This window comes from Lampetra planeri, chromosome 3 (genome assembly GCF_965212315.1).
Source record: "Lampetra planeri chromosome 3, kcLamPlan1.2.h2, whole genome shotgun sequence".
Lineage (NCBI taxonomy): Eukaryota > Metazoa > Chordata > Hyperoartia > Petromyzontiformes > Petromyzontidae > Lampetra > Lampetra planeri.
In genome coordinates, this window is record NC_136109.1 from 4369639 (window position 1) to 4391236 (window position 21598).

Below are 21598 nucleotides of genomic sequence, written 5' to 3' on the forward strand. Positions count from 1 at the left end.
AGCAGTCATATCGGGGAATTTTTAACCAATATTTTACCAACCACATTGGTTACACAACCCAACTCGCAAAGCAACTCGTGGCTGCATGCGACCAACCGAATACGCGACGCAACTTGGCGCCAATTTACGGTCCCATTAGCATTAACCTTTGAGACACCCACAACGGCGTCATCACGCACCCTCAAAGCGCGCTCTCTCTCTCACAAAGCGCCGTTACCCATAATATACACAAAATCGCGTGTACATAACATCCATACGACCAAATAATAGGGTCCCCCTCGAATTTGTTACCAATTTCCAAACAGGTACGCACAATTAATAACATCCCAACCCCAATAGTCAATCAATGCATCGCACCCCATAACCGTACAGAACGGTGTAACAGCACATACAGTCAGCATATCGCGATCACACGCGCACATTTAAGCACAATAGCAAGCCGATCTGCAGGTAACCAACACACCATTAATCCAGTCGTAACCTTGCAGCAACAACACAAATATTCTCTCTCTTGCAACAACCACATCGCACATAGCACCTCGCAGCACAATACACCAAAAAATATATATATATTTTCCAATTAAGCCCATCGCACAAGGTAACCCACGAGATGATACAGCGCAAGATACCCGACGCTCCCGAGTTAATAATTAACTTCGCCATCAATATAACAACTCCACACCGCAGCGCACACACACAATTTAACACTCAGCAAGCACAGCATACTCTCCGTCCATTCTCAACACACGTACACGCTTTAATTGACACCGAGCAACAAGCAGATAGCGCGTTCATCGTTATTACACACACATACCCACAGTCCGAACCGCGCTCCGCACAATCGAGTCATGAGAGAAAACAAAATCGCCCCCACCCGGCCCTCGAAAGATGGGTGAGGTGTGTGTAAAGGCCGGGTGCGTATCGTTACGACCCGCCCGGGGCTGCAGCAAGAAGAGGACGGCAGGGCGGCAACTTGAGTCGTCTCGCAGAACTCGTTCGGCGACTTGACTGCTCCGTTGTCACGCACCCGAGCCGGGACGGGAGAGCTCCCGCCCCAGCAGCTGTAGCGTCATCGTCCTCTCCTCGCAGCTCCCCCTCGCAAAACAGCAGCTCACAGCAGGCTGCTCTCCCCGCGGCACCTCCAGATGGCAGCGCAAGGCTGCCTCTCCGCCGCGATGTTGAAGATGGCGGCGTCTCCCCGCCGTGGTGAAGACAAGATGGCGGCTTCCCGCCGTTTCTCCCCTGCCACGCCCAAGATGGCGTCTTCGTGCCGCGTGGCAGATGGCGCTGGCAGCGCAGGCAAGGCGTCGGCCTGCAGACCACCATCGGCTCTCCCCACTGCCGTCGTCGGCGTGGTGAGCTCACACGGTTTCGCCAGCACGATTTTCCAGGTCTCCAGCTGCGCCATCTGTCTCAATCGTAAGTCGGATGATGTAGCAGATGATGGCACAGGAATATTCTTTCTTCCGAGCCGTCTTGACAAGCCGTTTCACTTCTGACACCAGTGTAATAAAAGACTTGACCACGATCTCTGGCTCAGTGTCCTTTATTTGGTCCGTACTCTATTACCCACACGGCTGTCTCTCTTATTCTCTCAGTGCTGGTTCCGATGTCACTCCAGTCACCATCAGCAGCCCCGCTGCGGATCTTTGTCGCTCTTGCAGCCCCCACAGCAGCTCCGCTGCTGTTACTCACTCTCAGCCCCCTTGGCTGTAATCGCTGCTGCTCACTCCGCAGCGCTGACAGCCTCGTGCTGTCTCTCTCTCTCTTCGTCGCTCCTGCGACTCTCTGCAGCCACACCGCTGCCTCTAACACACAGCCTTCCTGGCTGTACTCTTCTCTCTCTTCGTCGCTCCTGCGACTCTCTGCAGCCACACCGCTGCCTCTAACACACAGCCTTCCTGGCTGTACTCTGGGGTCGGCTCCCGCTCGCCGGCGGTGCCCCCCTCCTCTCATTCGCCCTCGTGGCCTCACCCTTTTCCATTCACAACCCGACTCCCTTCTCTTTCCGGTTTACCCGCTTAAGGACCCCAACCTTTCACCCACGTCACCTGGCTCCGCCTCCTCGTGACGTCACATCCGGAAGGTCGCTTACGCCCGCATTACACATATTGTGAAACTTCCTTCCTGTGGGTGTCCAGTTGCCAAACCATGGATCACCAGGAGAAGGCAGTAGAGCAAGTGGACTAATGAACTGCTTCTATCTGTATGGGGATAAGTGTTTTCCCCTCCTGCGCATGGGTGTCTATGGGTGCTTATAAATAGTCTGAAAACGTATTAACATAAACACTCTCTGTAAATCCCTCCCACCTCTCATTTCTCTCCCTTCTCCCTGTGGTTCTTCCAGGGCCTCAATTCCCATGTTTCTCTATCACTGTCTGTATCCCAATGCCTCGCCCAGTGTCGCTATGTGTGTCCCGCCGTGTCTCCCTCGGTGTCACCTCACCTCTCCTAGGTCTCTCTTCGTCCACTGTCTCAGTCTTGCACTGAGATAAGTTGTTTGGGATTCAAATATCAGCTGCACTCCTCACTGTAACCATTGAACCGGGAGAGCATCGCCTCTTTGTCTTTAGCTAAAACGCGAAGAAGCAGAGAACCCCATTACGAGTGAGGAGACGTCCCTCTCACCTGGTGAGCTTCTTCAGGTCATCCAGTAGAATCCGCACCTGCTCCGTATTCTTCTTGAATCTCTCATCTGTCACAGCAGCAGCACAATCCGGTTTACTGGGGTCGCACTCAAGTTCATTGAATCAAGCCAGATTATTGGGATCACATGGTGGATATTCCACCTTCCCATGGCAGATGCCATAATCTCTACAGCATAACTATCTCCCTAATAAACATAACTCATTTTACCCACCCAGGGAGATAGTGGGTCAAAAGTCGTTCCCCAAAGAAGATTTAACAGTGAACCTTCCGACTGTGAGTAGCGTTCTCTGCCACAGCACCGACTGCCAATCCCCATGCCTAAGGGACTGAGGGTCCCAGCCAGGCTCCAGCTACAAGACTCGAGGTGTACAGATCGGGGCCATGAGAGATCAACACGACAGCCGCTGCTGTAACGCGAACAGGGAGCGGAGTCGCTATGCGGCGCCCACCACAGCGCCACGCGGTACGGGACGCGCGCCCCCCACGTGCTGTGGCCACGTGTTGTATATGCCGGATTATGAAATTTTGATCAAAATAATGAAAATTAATAATTTTACAAGGAATGCACAATTCACAAATTATGTTAATGTATGTAATTATATGTATACATTATGATAATCACGGAGATAATCGTAGTAATTTATGCGGATGCTTGCGATTATGTAAATGTGTGCAGTTATGATAATTAGGATTAGCTTCGTTATCCAGAGTTGTATCAATCGGGATAAAATGATTATTTTTGATTAAACATTTACTGATTATCTTAGTGTGTTTATGTTATGTTAGGTCTCCAACTTCATATCTCATCGCAGGTAACAGTTCTTATGAATAAGACAGTTTTGCATGGACTGGGAAAGACGCACTCGAACACTTGGTGTTAAGCAATTTTAATTCTAAACAAACATATGATCTAATATGCAAAGGCAAAAGTATACGTCAATAGATTAATCGGCAAGATTATGCAATTAACGAAAATAAATGACTAAAACATTCTTATTCATGTAACTCGACGGCAGCAACTGCTTTGCACGATCAGTTGATATTGAACGCACCACCTTGAAATGGCAACCCTTTTTGAAACACAAAGATAACTTTTGAAAGTCTTATTCGTGTGCGTGTTGTGTGTGTGTTGTCCCCTTGTAAAATTAATTAAATCTTTCTTAGAGCCGGGAGTTGTGCCGTTAGCTTGTGGGGTGGGGGGAATACAACCAGCGGCCAGAGATTCCTTCTCGCTTGGGCGTGGCCGCAGCGAGCCCGTCTTGCTTTCTCTCTCCACTGCTCGATTGAGCGGCGTTGGCACGATGTCCGCCGTCGTGGTGCGCGATGATTCCGTCGTCGGATAGCGCGCAGCTCCTCCACGAGTCGGCACGACGCTCGGTGACGCCCGAGTCGTGCTGCTCGTGCGCTCTCTCTACTGCTAGATGAGTGGCGTCGGCACGACGCTCGCCGACGTGGTGCGCGATGATTCCGTCGTCGCTGCTGGACGTCTTGTCTGTTCTCACTGGTTGTTGGTCGGTGTGTGTGTATCAAACACATGGCGCATTTGATGGCGCTCTCTCTCTTGGTGGCAGCTCCAGGCTTCTCCACTGCTGGATGATTGTTGAGTCGGCACGATGCTCGCCTTCGGCGGTGCTTCTGCTGCTGTCCCTCTCTCCTTGATCGCTGCCAACTTCACACGGACACCCGCCCTTACTTCAGTCTGTTGGCTCAGGCTCTGGACGATGCGGCTGTGCGCGCTCACCGGCTTGGAGCGCTCTGGCGATGAACGATGGCTCTTGTTGCTCATCCGCTGCTGCTCGTCCTTTTCAATGCTCGCTTGGTCGACGCTTGGCGATTTCCGCCCTTCTACAGGTTGATTGCTTGTTGTCACTTGTCACTCTCTCTTCTCCATGCTTTCCTTTGTTCGTGCAGCTGCCAGCTTCACTCGCACTTAACCACACCTCGTCACTTCGTTCTGCGAGAAGCGACACCTGCCATCGGTATCGGTGTTTGCTTCCTCACGACGCTCCGCCAGCCGGAGCACGGCTGAACCCAGCCTCGACCCAGGTTGAACTCAGATTTCTGCGACTCGAACGACCCCTCCTTGTTCCATCTCTCTTCGAGGCACGACGTGCCCCAGCTCCCTTGCGAACCCAGTCGCAATGCTGCGTCGCAAGCCGAGTTGCGAGACTGAGCACGACTCGGACAGACTGCACTCAGACTGTCACTCTAACGACCCCTCGTCGTCCCATCTCTCCTCGAGGCACGCTCTGCCACAGCTCCTTTGCGAGCCCCGTCGCAACGCCGCGTCGCAAGCCGAGTTGCAAGACTGAGCACGACTCGAACCAGACTGCTCTCAGACTTCTGTGCGTTTGTGCTTAACTCAAAAACGTGAACACCCTCTCCTCACTCTACGTCTCTTGCGAGAGGAAAACAAACAAGAGAAACAGATGCCCTCGGAATGTCAGGCACAGACACCCCCCTCGCGACCCTTTGACTCCCTCCTTGCTCCCCCTGCGTGGGTCATCCCGAGGCCAGACCCCGCCATACGTACTTCATGGCACGCGTGTGTTTGTGCCAAACCGCTGGAAGACAAAGGTGATAGAGGAGATTTATGCAATACATTTATGTGGTCCTGTGTGTTACATTTATTCGTGATATTTCTTATGAGTTCCCTCGGTCTTAGTATATCGTGGTTATTATTCGATCTATGTTTAATGAATATTCGTAATGATCCTCGTTACATCATTATTTTGAGGGCTTTGCCAAGTTTAGTTATGCGTTTGTCTCCAGGGATTGGTGTTTTATTCTGAGTTATATTTTAATGTCCTGAGGTTAAGTGTAACTAAGTTTCCACTTAAGCTTTCTGGAATTCGTATTCTTTCGTTTTTGGTAAGGTCATGTAGATAGAAACATACAATACAAAATAATATATATATACGGTGAATACGAGTAATATAAGGGAACATCTAATAACAAGCCCCTATTGTTTGCTGGTTAATTATTTTTTTGTTAAGTTTCTACTTTTCGTTAAGGAAAACGTTAAAGAAAACGCGAGTTGCAACAGTTGTTTTTCTCTGCTCTGCACCTTATCCGTGCATCTCCAGACGTCTTGGGAGGTTAGGCCATCGACCTTTTGTCCATCTGGATGTCTCTGACCTCTCTGTGCCCGAATTCTTACCGTTTAATGGCCCTCCACGTTTCATTGATTCCTGGTGTGCTTGTGAGGAGTAGTGGGCTGTTTTCATTATTTAATTTAAGAATATATATAGATATAAAAAAAACATATTTTGCCTAATCATTCTTAATATTAATAACGGAAAACAGGGCCTAGATACAACACACGCCCTCCCCACGGGTCCCAGTGGCGCCACCGCCATGCACCCCATCGCGCCTGGGATGCGGGAGCCGCAGGAGAACAGCGCGAGCACCACCCCCCCTGAGCCTGCGAGCAGCGTGCCCCGCACAGAGGGAGAGAGTACTCCACCCACAGCGGGACGCGTGACGCTGCTCCAGAGGCCCCGCAAGTGACCGGGAGGGTTGTGAGCGCCACACCGAGCCCAGCGCCGAGGGTGCTGTGATGGGCACTCAACGTCTGTCACGCCGCCCGGCAATGTCTGTGGATGGAGACTTGGCGTGCATGTGGCTACCACGGTAACAGACGCGGCACGCAGGGTCCCGCATGCATTCTAGTGAGCAGTGGCTCAAACGTGTGCATATTGAGCATACATATATGTAGAGGTGTTACGGATGGAAAACAAACACACTGGGCGTGGTTATGCCCGTACGCAAGGAGATGCTTACATCCACGTCTGCACCGTTTAGCCTGGGGGGCTAACACGGCGCTGGGATCCCCCAGGGCCCCACCCCTCAGTGGGGGAATTGCTATATAAGGCGGTGAGCTGGAGGGCTCGGGGTTCAGTGTTCAGCTTAAACCAGTGAAGCAAGAAGACCAGCTAGATAGGCCCTGGGACTCCCCTGGATCGCTGTCCTTCTCAGGACCGACCAGGGCAAGCCAGTGGCGTGGCCCCGAGAGCCCAGAGCCGATGTTCTTCTAAGAGCCGGTCTGGTGACTCAGGGTGCCATAATCCCAGCTTAACCAGAGCTGGGTCAGCTAACCTCCCCTAGCCCTGTAGTGGAGGACCTGAGAGTAGGCTAGCCGGGGTAGAGATAGAGGGATCGCCCTGTTAGACGGGTGAAGGGGCCGATACCCCTTCGAGTGTTGTATATCTCGGCCTGTGATACAACTGTGGTTAATAAATAAGTGTGCCTCCGACTACGTCGTCCAAGTCTCCTTGAACCATACTACATCTGGTGTCAGAAGTGGGGTTCTAAGGATGGATACGAGACGGACGGCTCGTACCAGGAAACCGGGGGCGGAGAAAACCTCGGCCGACTCTGAGCCCGAGATGGCTGAAGGCGACTCCGAGCAGCCAGGGCCAAGTCAACTTACACCGCAATGGCAGGACGGATGGGGACCGTCAGCTGACGGACTGCGGCTGGCTCACTCCCGCCTGGCGGAGCTACTCTACGCAGCAGCCGCCACGTTGGAAGAAATTACTCGCCTGGGGGCTGGAGGAGCTGTACGGGGCGACGACGGCCGATACGCGACGCCGGTTCCCGCCATTTCGACGGGGCCCGAAGTCGAATTTGCCACCATGGGTACAGTGGGTGCTGAGGGCGGGGCTGGGCTACGTCAGGTGACCGACGTTCGCCAACCAGAAGCCATCACGTCGTCAAGATCGGCCAGCGTGTCACCAACAGAGCGACTGCCGATGCCACACGCCCTTCCCGCCGATACTGTACGGAGTGGCGGGAACGACGGGGCGCGATCTACGACTGCGAACGCCGCGTTACAGCAGCGATTACTACCCCTCAAAGAGTTTGTGGGCGAAGACGGTGACTGGGGAGCCTCCCGAAGATGATTCCTCGCTCACCAAGAAATGGCAAATTGGACAGATGACGAAGCACTTCGCGCGCTGCCGGCAATGCTCGACAGTGACGCCCTCGCTACCCTCACCTCGGTTCCAAGGGCAAAGCGCGCCATGCTGCAAATGGCGCTTCAACTCCTGTCTGCAGTCTACGGACCACCTTCTGACTGCAGACAGCTGTTCTACGATCGCCAGCGGGGTGCCAAGGAATCACCCCTGACTTACCGTAGAGCTCTCCTGGCCCTGGCGAAAGCGGCTTTCCCGCGGATGGACGAGGAAGGGGTGGACGCCATGGTGGCGGAGAAAATATTGCTGTTGGCGGACGAGTTGGACATTGTCGTCTTGGCGCAAGACGACACGGAGATGTGTTCCCTGCGGGCCGCGCGACACATCCACGCAAACTTGCTGTCCCAGCGTCGCAAGGCCAGCAAGGCGGTGGCCAGGCATACCGTGGCTGCAACCACCCTCCCATCGGAAGAGGTCTGTGCTGTGGATCGCCCGACGGCGTGGAGATCCGGGGGACGACCAGCTCGGGACGGACCGAGCCGCCAGGATCAGCCCAAGCCGTCTGGAACACTCACGCACTGCTACAACTGTGGCCTCCGGGGCCATGTGGCTTGAGGATGCCGGGCTCCTCGACAGCGCGGTGCGACGCCTCGGCCGGACGTTGCGCCTCTACCCAAGCCTCACCAGCAAACTCCAGCGAGTCGTGGCACCCCACATGTTTGGCCTACGCACACACCTGTCACACAATTGGCTCACTGCAACGAACGGGGGTCAAAAATTGCCTGTCGTTGCGTCGGAATGTTCCACGATGGGGAGGGCTTTTCAAACGGGGGCCAGTGGTCTGAGCTGGCCCATCGCGTTGTTGCCGCGTCGGCGGGGTCGTCGGTTATTGTGGGACGTATTGATGGGGTTGAGGTCCGGGTCTTAATTGATACAGGAGCATTGGCAACTATTGTGTCCGATTTAATTTATAATATTCTCCCCGTTCAAAGTCGTCCTTTGCTCCCCGTTGATGTTACATGCTATGCTGCTAACGGGGGCTCGCTGGGCATTATCGGACAGATTCGCGCGCAAATTTGTATTGGGGACATCAAACTATCCGCCCCGATATTGGTCTCCTCCTCGCTGGCGGTTCCGTGCCTGTTGGGGACGGATTTCTTGGCCAAAATGCCAATTCGTATCCTAGTCGACCAGGGTTGCATCGAACTCCCGTCGGGCCGACGTATTATGTTCTTGTCCTCCCCCGCTACGGTCCGGACGGCATTTGCGACGGTACCGGCGCTGGTTGCGAGGACGGTACGCGTACCGCCGGGACCTCAGATGCTCGTGCCTCTTAGGCTGTGTCGACCATTTGCTAAGGGGATTGGGGATCAGGGGGTTCTGTTGGGACCATCTAGGGCCGGGGTCAACGGACTTGACTTGATAGCGGCCCAGACCATTGTGAAAGGGGACGGGGACCCCTTCATCGCGGTCCTCAATGTGGGATCGCGAACGGCTGTGGTTCCTCAAGGGACCGTGCTTGCGCACGCGACGCTAGTACCCTGTGAGGAACCGGTCATTGGTCAGGTGAGCACTGCTCCTCCGTCGCAAACACATGCGGACTGTGATAAGGGGTGGCTCGATGCGCTTTGTGCGGGATCATCGGACCTGTCCGACTCATAGCGTGAGAGGCTTCGAATCCTCCTGCGCAAGTTTTCCAACGTTTTTAGTCAACACAAATTTGATATTGGTTGTACTAAATTGCTGCGACACCATATTGACATGGGTGACAGCGCGCCAATCCGGCAAAATCCTTTTCGGTTGAGTCCCGCCGAAAAGGACCATGTAAAATCGGCCGTAGATGACATGTTAGCTGCGGATATTATATCCCCTTCTACTAGCCCTTGGGGTGCGCTGATCGTCTTGGTTAATAAACATGACGGCTCATTGCGGTTTTATGTCGATTTTCGTCGGCTGAACAAGATTTCTGTAGCCGACGCATACCCGCTTCCTCGGATGGATGAATCGCTTGATGCCCTGGCGGGGGCGCGGTTTTTCTCCACATTGGATTTACTTTCAGGATTCTGGCAGCTCTCTCTGGATGATGAATCTGAACCTTAAACTGCTTTCCGTACGCCACACGGCCTTTTCCAATTTAACCGCTTGCCGATGGGGCTCCACTCAGCACCGGCAACTTTTCAGCGATTAATGGAATTGGTCTTGGCTGGGTTGCAATGGGATTCATGTTTGATTTACTTAGACAATGTCATCGTATTCAGTAAAACATTCGATGAACACCTCCAGAGGTTGCGTGCGGTTTTCCTCAAAATGCGGGCTGCTAATTTGAAATTCAAACCCCAGAAGTGTCATTTGCTCTGCGAATCGGTGCAGTATTTGGGTCACATTGTCGGACGCTCAGGTATTGCCGCAGATCCCGCCAAAACGCAATGTGTCAGCTCCTGGCCGACTCCCACCTCGGTGGGGGAGGTCAGGAGTTTCGTTGGATTCGCGTCATACTACCGACGGTTTGTCGCTAAATTCGCGACAATTGCGAAGCCCTTACATGCCTTAACATCGAAGGGGTTCTAGTTTCCCTGGGGACGGGAGGAGGAGGCTGCTTTTCGCTCCCTCTGGGACGCGCTAGTTGGGGGCTCTGCCATTGAGTTATCCTGACTTTACAAAACCCTTCTTGCTCGATACGGACGCAAGCAACACGGGTATTGGGGGCGTGCTTTTGCAGGTTGTTGGGGGCGTAGAGCGTGTGGTAGCGTACGGTAGTTGGGTGTTGTCTCCGGCGGAACAAAGGTACTGTGTTAGTCGGGAACTTTTGGCGATCGTCTACTTCATTCAGCAATATCGCCCATATCTGTACGGTCGTCATTTCACCGTCCGCACAGATCATGCGGCGCTGCAGTATGCCTTGCGGGTTCAACAGCCATCGGGACAATTGTCTCGATGGTTGGAAATTCTCCATGATTTTGATTTTGACACTACATATCGTAAGGGCGTTCGCCACACGAATGCAGACGCTCTGTTGCGGTTACCGCCCACCTCCGAGTGCGCTTGCCTCCAGGGTTCGGGGCATTGCAGACCTCTGAATGTGATCTCTGATTCGGTCCTTGCGGCCGCCGCTGATGCGCCTTCAATTGCAGGTCCTATTGAGCAACAAGGGAGGGATTCTTTGCTGGGGTTGTCTGTTGCGGAGTGGGGGCGCCTCCAAATGGAGGACACCTCCATCCTCGCTTTGTGCCGTCACATCGGGGGAGTTGCGCGGGGAGTGGAAAATGTCGACTCGTGGGGGTTAGTCCAGGGTCTTTTGATGCACTGGGATGGGAAATCCTGTCGACACCGGCTGGTGGTGCCTTCCGCATTGAGGGGTAGAGTGGTGTGGGCTGCGCATGAACGACTCCTTCATCTAGAGACTCACAAAACCCTTGCCATGCTCCAGCTGGATTTTTCTTGGCCGGGCATGGCAAGGGATGTGAATGATCTTTTGGGGTCGTGTACTCAGTGCGCGCAACGGAAGCCACCAGCGAGGGGGTCCAACCCACCGTTGCAGTCTATCAAAGTATCCCGGGTTAACGAGCTCGTCGCACTGGATTTTCTGGGCCCATTTCCCGCTACACCTAGGGGAAATAGATACCTGTTAACCGGGGTATAATATTTTACAAGATGGCCTATGGCCTGGCCCCTCGCCAACCAGTCGGCAGCAGCCATCGCGGAGGCCTTTGTCCAGGGCTACGTCCTCGACAAAGGTGCTCCGGAGCGGCTGCTGACCGACCAGGGTAAAAAAATTTTGGGAAAACTACTCCACGAAGTGTGCGAGCTCCTGGGTACGAAAAAAATTCGTACCTCCCCATATCATCCGCAAACTGACGGGATGGTGGAGCGTCTGCATCGGACTATCACGTCCATGCTGTCCCAACAGGTATCTGAATCCCAGACCGATTGGGACCTTCATATTCAGAATGGCTCTTCATGCGGCGACCGGATTTTCGCCCTTCTTCCTAATGTACGGCTGCGAGCCTAACCCACCTGTTCCGACTCAGCTGCAGATCTCCACGCAGCATGGTAAATCAAAATTGACCGAACATGTAAAATTCAACATCGCCAAATTGACAGAGGCGCGGGAAGCGGCCATTCAGAATTCGGAACTCCGCCAGAAGGTGAATGAGAGGCTCAGGCTGGGTCGGACGCATGTGCTCCAGTGGAAACCGGGTGACAAGGCGTGGTTGCACTGTCCCCAAGTACCGCTGGCGACCTCGTCTAAGCTGGTGCGGCTGTGGCGGGGGCCCGTGGAAGTGGTGCAGGTCTTGCGGCCACAATGCGTACGTGTCCGATGGGGGAAGCGTCGGTGGTTCGTGCACCCCTCTAGGTTGAAACCGTTCGTTGCGCCCCATGTTCCCGCCACACACACGCATGGCCAAACATGTGAGGGGTCCACCGACTCCCGGAGTCCGACTTCACTGCTTTCGCCTGACTTGACACCGACTGTTCCACCTCCAGGTGCACCAGGATTGACGTGCTCATGACCGCCTACCCCTCCCGGGGGGGTTGGGGGTCGTTCATCGGCGAAGCCAGACACTCTCACACCCGGACTGTTGACACCCATCACTGGGCAAACCGGGGCTGCCCCTTGTGACGGCCCCGCTGGAAGAACGCGCGCCAAAACGCGCAGACTTTTGTGAGGTCGGCCGCTGGTGTGGCCCTTGCGGGGGTCGTCCTGGGTACTTGTATATATGTTGGTTTTTTTTTACGGGATGGGGTATTTATTGGGGGGGGGGGGGGGGTGGGTCGGGTTATTTTTCCTTGTTGTTGTTGTTGTTTTGTTGTTGTTGTTAATTTCGCGAGGCACACACGGATTTGTGGGGATGCATCTTTATTGTGAATTTGTTGCAGCCGGGACAGCTGCGGGCTGTACAGGGGGGGGGGGGGGTGATGTAGAGGTGTTATGGATGGAAAACAAACACACTGGGCGTGGTTATGTCCGTACGCGCGGAGATGCTTACATCCATGTCCGCACCGTTTAGCCTGACGGGCTAACACGGCGCTGGGATCCCCCAAAGGCCCCACCCCTGAGTGGGGGAATTGCTATATAAGGCGGTGAGCTGGAGGGCTCGGGGTTCAGTGTTCAGCTTAAACCAGTGAAGCAAGAAGACCAGCTAGATAGGCCCTGGGACTCCCCTGGATCGCTGTCCTTCTCAGGACTGACCAGGTCAAGCCAGTGGCGTGGCACCGAGAGCCCAGAGCCGATGTTCTTCTAAGAGCCGGTCTGGTGACTCAGGGTGCCGTAATCCCAGCTTAACCAGAGCTGGGTCAGCTAGCCTCCCCTAGCCCTATAGTGGAGGACCTGGGAGTAGGCTAGCCGGGGTAGAGATAGAGGGATCTCCCTGTTAGACGGGTGAAGGGGCCGATACCCCTTCGAGTGTTGTATATCTCGGCCTGTGATACAACTGTGGTTAATAAATAAGTGTGCCTCCGACTAGGTCGTCCAAGTCTCCTTGAACCGTACTACATATGTAATGTGAGGTTATATCCGGGTCGTTGACAGATTACAACTCATCACGACGATTGGCTCTGCCGGTCCTGGTTCATAGCCAATGGGGGGAATCCTAGGGGCGTGGCCCTGACGTAATGGAAAGGTGACAGCTGGTTGTAGAGGATTGATTCTGCTGGCTTTATCCACAGCCAATGGGGAGACGAGTCAGGGGCGTGGTCCCGGGAGCCTCTGGAATATTCCATAGAGGCTAACCAGGATTGGTGGAAATGTACCACGTGACCCGGGTATTAAATAGGGGTGGAGACGAACGACACGTGGTCAGAACGGGAACGAACAGAGGAAGGGGGCCACGCGGGAGTGGGGCTCCGGGTTGCCACGTGGCAGTGTGTCTCTCTCTATCTGTCCCTCTCACGCTGCCTGTCAGCAGCGTGAAGGGCGGGGTTGCTGCCACGCGGCTGCCGGACGCCATCTTGACAGAGCCGCGAAATACGCGGGAATGGAGACGCTCGAGGCGTCAAACATTCAGCGCGGACATCGCCTTCCTCAAATTAAGGAATTTGTCACCGGGGGCGATTAGAGTGCGTTCACGTGGCGGTTCGAGTCAGCCTTTCGGTCGGTGCGATGGACGGAGGCGGAGGCGCTGGAGGCGCTGCCCACGCTGTTGGATGATGTCTCCTTGGCGGTCTTCCGATCCATCCCGGCGAGCAAGAAGAAGATGCTACGTGACGCTTTCACGGAATTGGCGGAGTTTTACGAACCGCCAACGGCGGCTACAAGGAAATTTATGTCACGTCATCGATGACCAGAGGAATCGCCCTTGGCGTACCGAGGGGCGCTGTTAGCGCTTGCCATGGCCGCCTACCCCGACTCATCAGCTGATCACCTGGATCCTCTTGTCCTTTCCAGAATGATTGAGCTGGCCCAGGAACTTAACATCTTGTTGCCGGTGTGCGGCCACGAACCGCTTACGTCGCGATGGGTGGCGCGCTGCTTGGACGCCAAGTTCAACCTAAAACGCTGGGATCAGATGGCGGCATGGACGGGGAATCCCGAAATAGACGGTCCACCGTTGGGGTGGTCTCCACGTTGGGTCGTCCACGGCTCCAATGACTTCAGTGACGACGAGGTGATGGCTGCTGTTCCTCGCTGGGTCCCGAAACGCCGGCCGCGCGAGCAGCGTGATGGGGCCGGACGACCACGTGCAGAGACCGGGACGAGCGACCGCCGGGCAACGGCGGCCACGTGTTTAAAGTGTGGCCAACGAGGCCATTTCGCCCGGGATTGCCGCTGCCGACCTCTACCTTCTCAGCTCCCGTCGTGCCGGCTTCCATCTCCTCCACCGGACGCGGATCCACGGCACCCTCTGGCAAGTCGGCACACATCAGATACCCGGCAGGTCTTGTCACATCACCCATCCACTCGCACACGTTTGCACTCCGGACGGTAATTGTCATGTACCTGTGTCGATGCCGCACTCTGCAACACAATGAAAAAAATTGCCCCGTAGGGTGGTGGCAGCTGCGTCGGGGTCCTTGATGGTACGAGGTACTGTCGATGGCGTCGATGTTCATATTTTGGTAGACACTGGCGCGTCTGCCACCATCATTTCCGATGTTATTTTTCATCTCCTGTCCATTCCTACATCACGGATCCGACTGGCTAATGACGCATGCATTGCTGCTAATGGGGTAGCATGGGTATTTTGGGGCGAGTTGATGTGCGCATTGCTATCGGGAATATCACCGCAGAGGGACCAGTTTTGATCTCGCGTTCACTGGCCGTCCCATGCCTATTGGGCACCGATTTCTTGCGCCGCATGCCAGTTAAAATACTCGTCGACCAAGGTTGCTTGGAAATTCCAGGGGGCCATAGGATGTCGTTCCTGCCGTCCCTGCTGGGCCGTTCACTCCCAGGTAACGCGGTTAACGCGATTATTGCTGCCACGGTGGAGGTGCCGTCGGGCTCACAAATGCTTATTCCGCTGCGTTACTGAAAGCGGTTGGTTGCTGCGGACGGTGCGACGGGGGTGCTATTGTCCCCGTCGAATTCTGTGGCTAAATCCTTTTCCCTAGTGGCGCCTCAAATTATCGTTCGGCCTGGTCAGGCTCCGTTTATACAAGTGTTAAATGGGGGCCCGAACTGGGTCGTCGTCCCGGCTGGATCGGTATTGGCTCACACCACTACCGACTTCACCAGCTTTGAGGGTGAACCACCCACTAAAATGGCCGCTGGCGGGCCACGATACGATCGTTCACACGATCGATGGATTGCGGAATTGTGCGGGGAAAACACATCTTTGTCGCACATGCAAAGGAGCGCCTTGCAATCATTATTGTCGGAGTACGCTGACGTTTTCAGTAAAAACGAATTGGATCTGGGCCATACCTCGCTCTTGTCGCACCACATTGACACCGGTGCGGCGGGACCAATTTGTATGTACCCGCATCGCATGAGCCCTGCTGAAAGGGAACACGTGCGTGGCGCGGTGGACGACATGTTGGCGGTCGATATAATTTTGCCGTCCAACAGTCCTTGGGGCGCGCTGGTGGTGCTGGTCAAGAAAAAGGATGGTGGAACGAGGTTTTGTGTAGATTTCCGCAGATTGAATAAGATATCCGTGGCAGACGCATACCCCGTGCCACGGATGGACGACTCGTTGGATGCTTTGTCAGGGGCAAATTTTTTCTCCACCCTCGACCTGTCGTCTGGGTTTTGGCAGGTTCCCCTCGATGACGCGTCCAAACCTTAAACGGCGTTCCGCACGCCACAAGGCCTCTTTGAGTTTAACCGCTAACCTATGGGCTTGAATGCGGCACCGGCGACGTTCCACCGTTTGATGGAACTGGTGCTAGCAGGGCTGCAGTGGGAAACATGCCTCATATATTTGGACGATATCATCGTATTCAGCCGCACGTTCGAAGAACACCCCCAACGCCTGGAGACTGTCTTTCAGAGGATGCGCTCGGCTGACCTAAAATTTAAACCGAAAAAGTGGCACCTTTTGCAATGGTCCGTCCGATACTTGGGTCACATTGTCAGCTCGGACGGTGTGTCCACGGACCCTCAGAAAACGGCGTGTGTCCGAGAGTGGCCCACGCCTACTTCGGTGGGTGACGTACGGCGGTTTATTGGGTTCGCATCCTACTATCGCCGTTTTGTTAAGAACTTCGCGACGCTGGCTAAGCCACTGCATGTTCTGACGGGGAAAAATCAGAGATTTAAATGGGGCCCGGAAGAGGAGCACTCTTTTCAATCTCTTCGGGATCACCTCGCCACCGTGCCGACGCTCGACTACCCAGACTTTTCTCAGCCATTCATCCTTGACACGGATGCTAGCGATATCGGCATAGAAGCCGTTTTGTCACAACGGAAAGATGGGGTCGAGCGAGTGGTGGCATATGGCAGCAGGGTTCTGTCCCCTGCCAAAACGCGATATTGCGTGACGCGACAGGAACTGTTAGCAATCGTACATTTTGTTCGCCAGTACCGGCCGTACCTGTATGGAAGAAAATTCCTCATGCGCACTGACCACGTGGCCTTGCAATATTCGTTGAAATTGGAACAACAATTGGGTCAATTGGCTCGGTGGTTGGAATCATTACAGGAATTTTCCTTCGAGATCATGTACCGCAAGGGTACTCGCCATGGCAACGCGGACGCTCTCTCCAGGTTGCCCCCGACTCCTCCCTGCGCCTGTCTGACGGGTACGCACCGCTGTGCAGCGCTGCCTACCTCGCCCTGTCCGGTTATGGGGGCGATGTCGAACGATGAAGGCCAGGATGTACCCGTTGGCGCCGATGATACGCTGCATTTGCCGCACTCGGTGTGGCTACGTGAGCAGGAGGCCGATACCTCTCTGGCTCCGCTGCGGAAACTGATCGGGAAACCGAGATTTCATTTGGCGGGATGGAAATGGCAGATATTCCGGGGCCAGGCGGGACTATTGATGTGTACGGATGGTTTGTCTGACCTTTCACGCCTGGTTGTGCCGACATCCCTTCGCCACGACCTACTCCGCGATCTGCACGCCGACAAACTGATGCATCTCGGCGTGCAGAAAATGTTGGCCGTGATGCAGCAGAATTTCTTCTGGCCCGGCATGACGGCAGATGTCACTGACTTTATCCGGTCATGCCATGATTGTGCAAAGAGGAAACTGCCTCGTCAAAATTATGTTCCGCCACTACATTCAATTGAGGTGTCCCGTATTAATGAGCTAGTTGCTCTGGACATCCTGGGCCCGTTTCCTCCATCGGCTAGGGGAAACAAATACCTTTTGGTCGGGGTCGAATATTTTTCTCGCTGGCCTGACCAGATGGCCTTGTCCATCACCGAGGCTTTCTTGAATGGTTACATTATGGATAAAGGAGCACCCAAAGGGCTGCTCACGGATCAAGGACGTAACTTCTCCTCCAAATTGCTCAAGGATGTATGTGCTGCGCTGGGCACAAAGAAAATCCGTACTTCCCCTTACCATCCGCAAACGGATGGCATGGTGGAACGGTTTAACCGCACCCTTTCGGCCATGCTTTGTCACACGGTGAGCGAAAAACAAACCGATTGAGACTTGCACATACCGGGCGTCCTGGCGGCCACAGGATATTCGCCATTTTTCCTGATGTTTGGTCGTGAGAATGTACCCCCGATTGATGTGCAACTGGGTGCGGCGGGTAAACAACCATCCCCTTCCTTGCCTGATCACGTACGGGACTCGCTTAAACGGGTTACGGAGGCGCGAGAGGCCGCCAGATGTGCGACGGCCCGTACGCAGGCAAGGAACGAGAGGTATGCGCGTCGATCGCAAACTGACATGCCCTGGTCGAGGGCGATCGGGCATGGCTCCATTGCCATCAGGTGCCAGTGGGCACGTCCCCTAAACTGCACAAGCCTTGGCGGGGTCCTGTGAGGCTGGTGGACATTTGGAATCCCTAGAGTGTTCGCATCCAGTACGGCCAACGTCGTTGGTATGTCCATTCATCGCGACTCAAACCGTATGTTGACCCGCATGCTGGCCCTTCATCTCCACTTGTTGACCTGCCGGGGTCTGGCATGCCGAATGTGCCACTTGCCTCGCCAATTGAGCCGATTGATCCCCAGCGGGGCTGTGTTCTACCCCCTGCAGACGCACAGGTTTTGAAAGACGATGAGACCCCGGACGTTCCACCTCCAAAGGGGCCTGTCCCAGATACAACGGAAACCGAAACTTCTTCTTCTCCACGGCAACCACCTCCTGCTGAACAGTCGGCGAGGCAACCATGAATGAAAGGAGGAGAGGGTCCGGCATCGCGTATGTGGTCGAAGTCTCTCCAGTTTCGCTAATACTGCTTGTCTTGTGGTCTGTCACCCTGGTGTTACTGCGCTCCAGGGGCGCCCTAATGCATGTCTGTTGTTTCATGTTTTACATTCCTCGGCGCGTTGACGCCTACTCCCCCTTACCTTGTTAATGCGTCTCAGACGCCCTAAGATTATTCACAGGAATCCGGCCTGTCACCCCTTTTCCCAGCTGAGACGGCTGACTTTTTACCCCGGGGGGGGGGGGTGATTTAATGTGAGGTTATATCCGGGTCTTTGATGGATTACAACTCGTCACGACGATTGGCTCTGCCGGTCCTGGTTCATAGCCAATGGGGGGAAGCCTAGGGGCGTGGCCCTGACGTAATGGAAAGGTGACAGCTGGTTGTAGAGGATTGGTTCTGCTGGCTTTAGCCACAGCCAATGGGGAGACGAGTCAGGGGCGTGGTCCCGGGAGCCTCTGGAATATTCCATATAGGCTAACAAGGATTGGTGGAAACGTACCACGTGACCCGGGTATTAAATAGGGGTGGAGACGAATGACACGTGGTCAGAACGGGAATGAACAGAGGAAGGGGGCCACGCGGGAGCGGGGCTCCAGGTTGCCACGTGGCAGTGTGTCTCTCTCTCTCTATCTGTCCCTCTCACGCTGTCTATCAGCAGCGTGGAGGAAAGCTGTAATACAAGTTGAATAAAAGACGGATTCCAGAAGTCGCCTCAACGAGCTTTATTACACATATATTTAATTTTCAAGTTATGTGAGAATTACGATGTGGTGCTCTAGAGCAAGGATCTCCAACCCCCGGGCCGCGGACCGGTATCGGTGCGTGGCCTGTTAGGAACTGGGCCGCACAGCAGGAGGTGAGCAGTGGGCGAGCGAATAAAGCTTCATCTGTATTTACAGCCACTCCCCATCGCTCGCATTACCGTCTGAGCTCCGCCTCCTGACAGATCAGCGGCGGCATTAGATTATCATAGGAGCACGAACCCTTCTGTAAACTGCGTATGCGAGGGAATTAGGTTGCGCGCTCCTTATGAGAAGTCAGAATCCGACACATATTTTAGTCCGAGCGTGGCCTGCCCATTATTTTATTTACCATTTCCGTCCGTGCCTTTTTCCCGCACTGCGCACTAATCTCAGTCACAGTTTTGGTAAGCCCACAAGCTAACCCTAGCCAAAATGAGTAAAAAGGTTGGGGACCGCTGCTCTAGAGGCCCCGCGAGTGACCGGGAGGGTTGTGAGTGCCACACCGAGCCCAGCGCCAAGGGTGCTGTGACGGGCACTCAACATCTGTCACGCCGCCCGGCAATGCCTGTGGATGGAGACTTGGTGTATGTGTGGCTATTATTTTTATTCTATTTTTCTACCTACGTGACTTTACCCAAAGAACCAAAGAGTATGTGATTGATATACTTTATTTACGTGAGTGGACCCATGGCTTCTCGTACAGAAGGCCATGTCTGTGTCGAGGTTTGTACCGTAAGGCCATGCGTGTACACAGGGCCATGCCCCACGAAGATGCCACGCATGAACAGGGCCGTGTGCGGAGGCCATGTGAGCTCAGGATTGTGTGCTCAGGCCATGCGTGTGTAATAATCCTTCGGGAGACGGCTTCGGAATCAGTCCTTTTATTTCCACTCCACAATACACTTTGCTCACTCACTCTCCGTTGCTGGCAGACAACGGAGAGAGGACAGACTTCGCACTAAGTCCCCACCGCGCACGTGGCACCCAGAGCCCCCGTCCGCGCATGACCCTGCTCTTGTCAGTTTCAGTCTGCTCTCGATCGTTCTCTCTCACTCGCTCTTAATACCTTCGTCACATGGTTCCCCCAGCCAATCGTTCATGGACAGCTTCGACCATTCTCGATGGTTCCCTGTCAATCCCGGGACCACGCCCTTCATCCGGCTCCCCATTAGCTGGGGCCTCGAATGGCGAGGCCAATCACTCCTGATGACCTGTCGTGATCACGCCTGGGCCATGGTCCCTATCTCAACCCTTATTGGCTACAAGCAGGACCGGCAAGCCAATCCCCACGTGAACCCTCTATGGCTGTTATTACACGTGTACACAGGACTGCACATGTGCTGTAGGTTTGCACGCTGCGTCTAGAGGATAGAGCTATAGGGATGTGGTGAGGAGGCTGAGCCTAGTTTCCCCTTGTCCCCGTGACCCAGGTGCTGAGGTCAGGGCTCGTATGGCCCCAGGTCTCGGCCACTGCACGAACCTGTAGCCATGGCTCCACGTCCTCAGCTCGCAACGTCACCGTCAACGGTGGAACTCTTCCCCCCTCAGCGCTGTGGGAACAGAGGGAACTTAGTGAGAGGGGAACAGCTGTTGGAACAGGAGCTTGAACATTTCCTCATAACGGTGGTAATTAAAGTCACCATGAGGAGTTTTAATCATCGCAGGGAGTTGTGGGTCATGATCCTCCACAATGGCACGTCATGAGCGTTGTGAAGTTTCAAGAATAATCAGCAAACCACAAAGTGCTTGGATACCAGTGAGCCTGCAAGCAGTGACAGCTGTCATTGCCATTGTCACATTTATTCACAATCCATGCCAGCTGTGGATCACAGCAAAATAAACAGGTGGAGCTGTGGCACAGCGGTTAGCATAGTGTGATGTAAACCTGGCGACCTGCGTTTGATTCCTGGCCACGGCCAACATCAGTGGTGATATCTGAACCAGTCCTGGACCTACACACACCCGACATCCTCTCCCCCACTTCACCAATTCCCACTGACCAGCGTGGTGAAGTATGGCCAAACATCCATTTTGACCTGACATGGCATGGGAAGGCCTTCACCCAGCTTGCATCAACCACTGGGCTCACCAGGACTATCTTCTTGGTTCGTTCGGTAAAGTCACGTAGAAGGGAAGTAATAAAATAATAAAAATGAAACATAATAAAATAATTCTCACGACGTTTCGGCCACAACGCAAGCAGCCGTCCTCAGGTGAAAACCAGGTCTGTCGAGGCGACAGCGTCTGAATGAAACAGCACACGAGCTTGGAAGCATATATATAAGCTGGGCGCCTTGACAATATGCAAATTCTTTCCTAGCCGCAGCGCCGCCTCCATTCTCCGGAGACCCCGAGGCCACGCTCAGGACGGGGGGGAGCGCGGCCCCGTGCTGAGCACGGTGGCTCCCAGGGATCCCTGCACGGTGCGCTGCGGTTCTATGTTTGTGTTGTGAGTTAAACACTCACCACTGCTGTGTTTACTTCATCTGTTATTGGGTCATCCAAAGCGTGATT

At 54.4% G+C, this 21598-nt stretch overlaps 1 protein-coding gene across 2 annotated transcripts in view; it reads right to left on the reverse strand.

Annotated features, from left to right (window-relative positions):
* LOC144736680 (uncharacterized) overlaps positions 1-20589 on the reverse strand; it is an 828508-nt gene extending 807919 nt beyond the window's left edge. For both annotated transcript variants that reach the window (XM_078619283.1, XM_078619277.1), the window contains exons 1-2: positions 20565-20589; positions 2629-2695 (exon numbers count right to left, since the gene is read on the reverse strand). In XM_078619283.1, the coding sequence (XP_078475409.1) occupies positions 2629-2695; positions 20565-20574 (77 nt within the window). In that variant the 5' untranslated portion in view covers positions 20575-20589. The remainder of the gene's footprint in view (positions 1-2628; positions 2696-20564) is intronic.
* Between the last annotated feature and the right edge of the window lie 1009 nt (positions 20590-21598).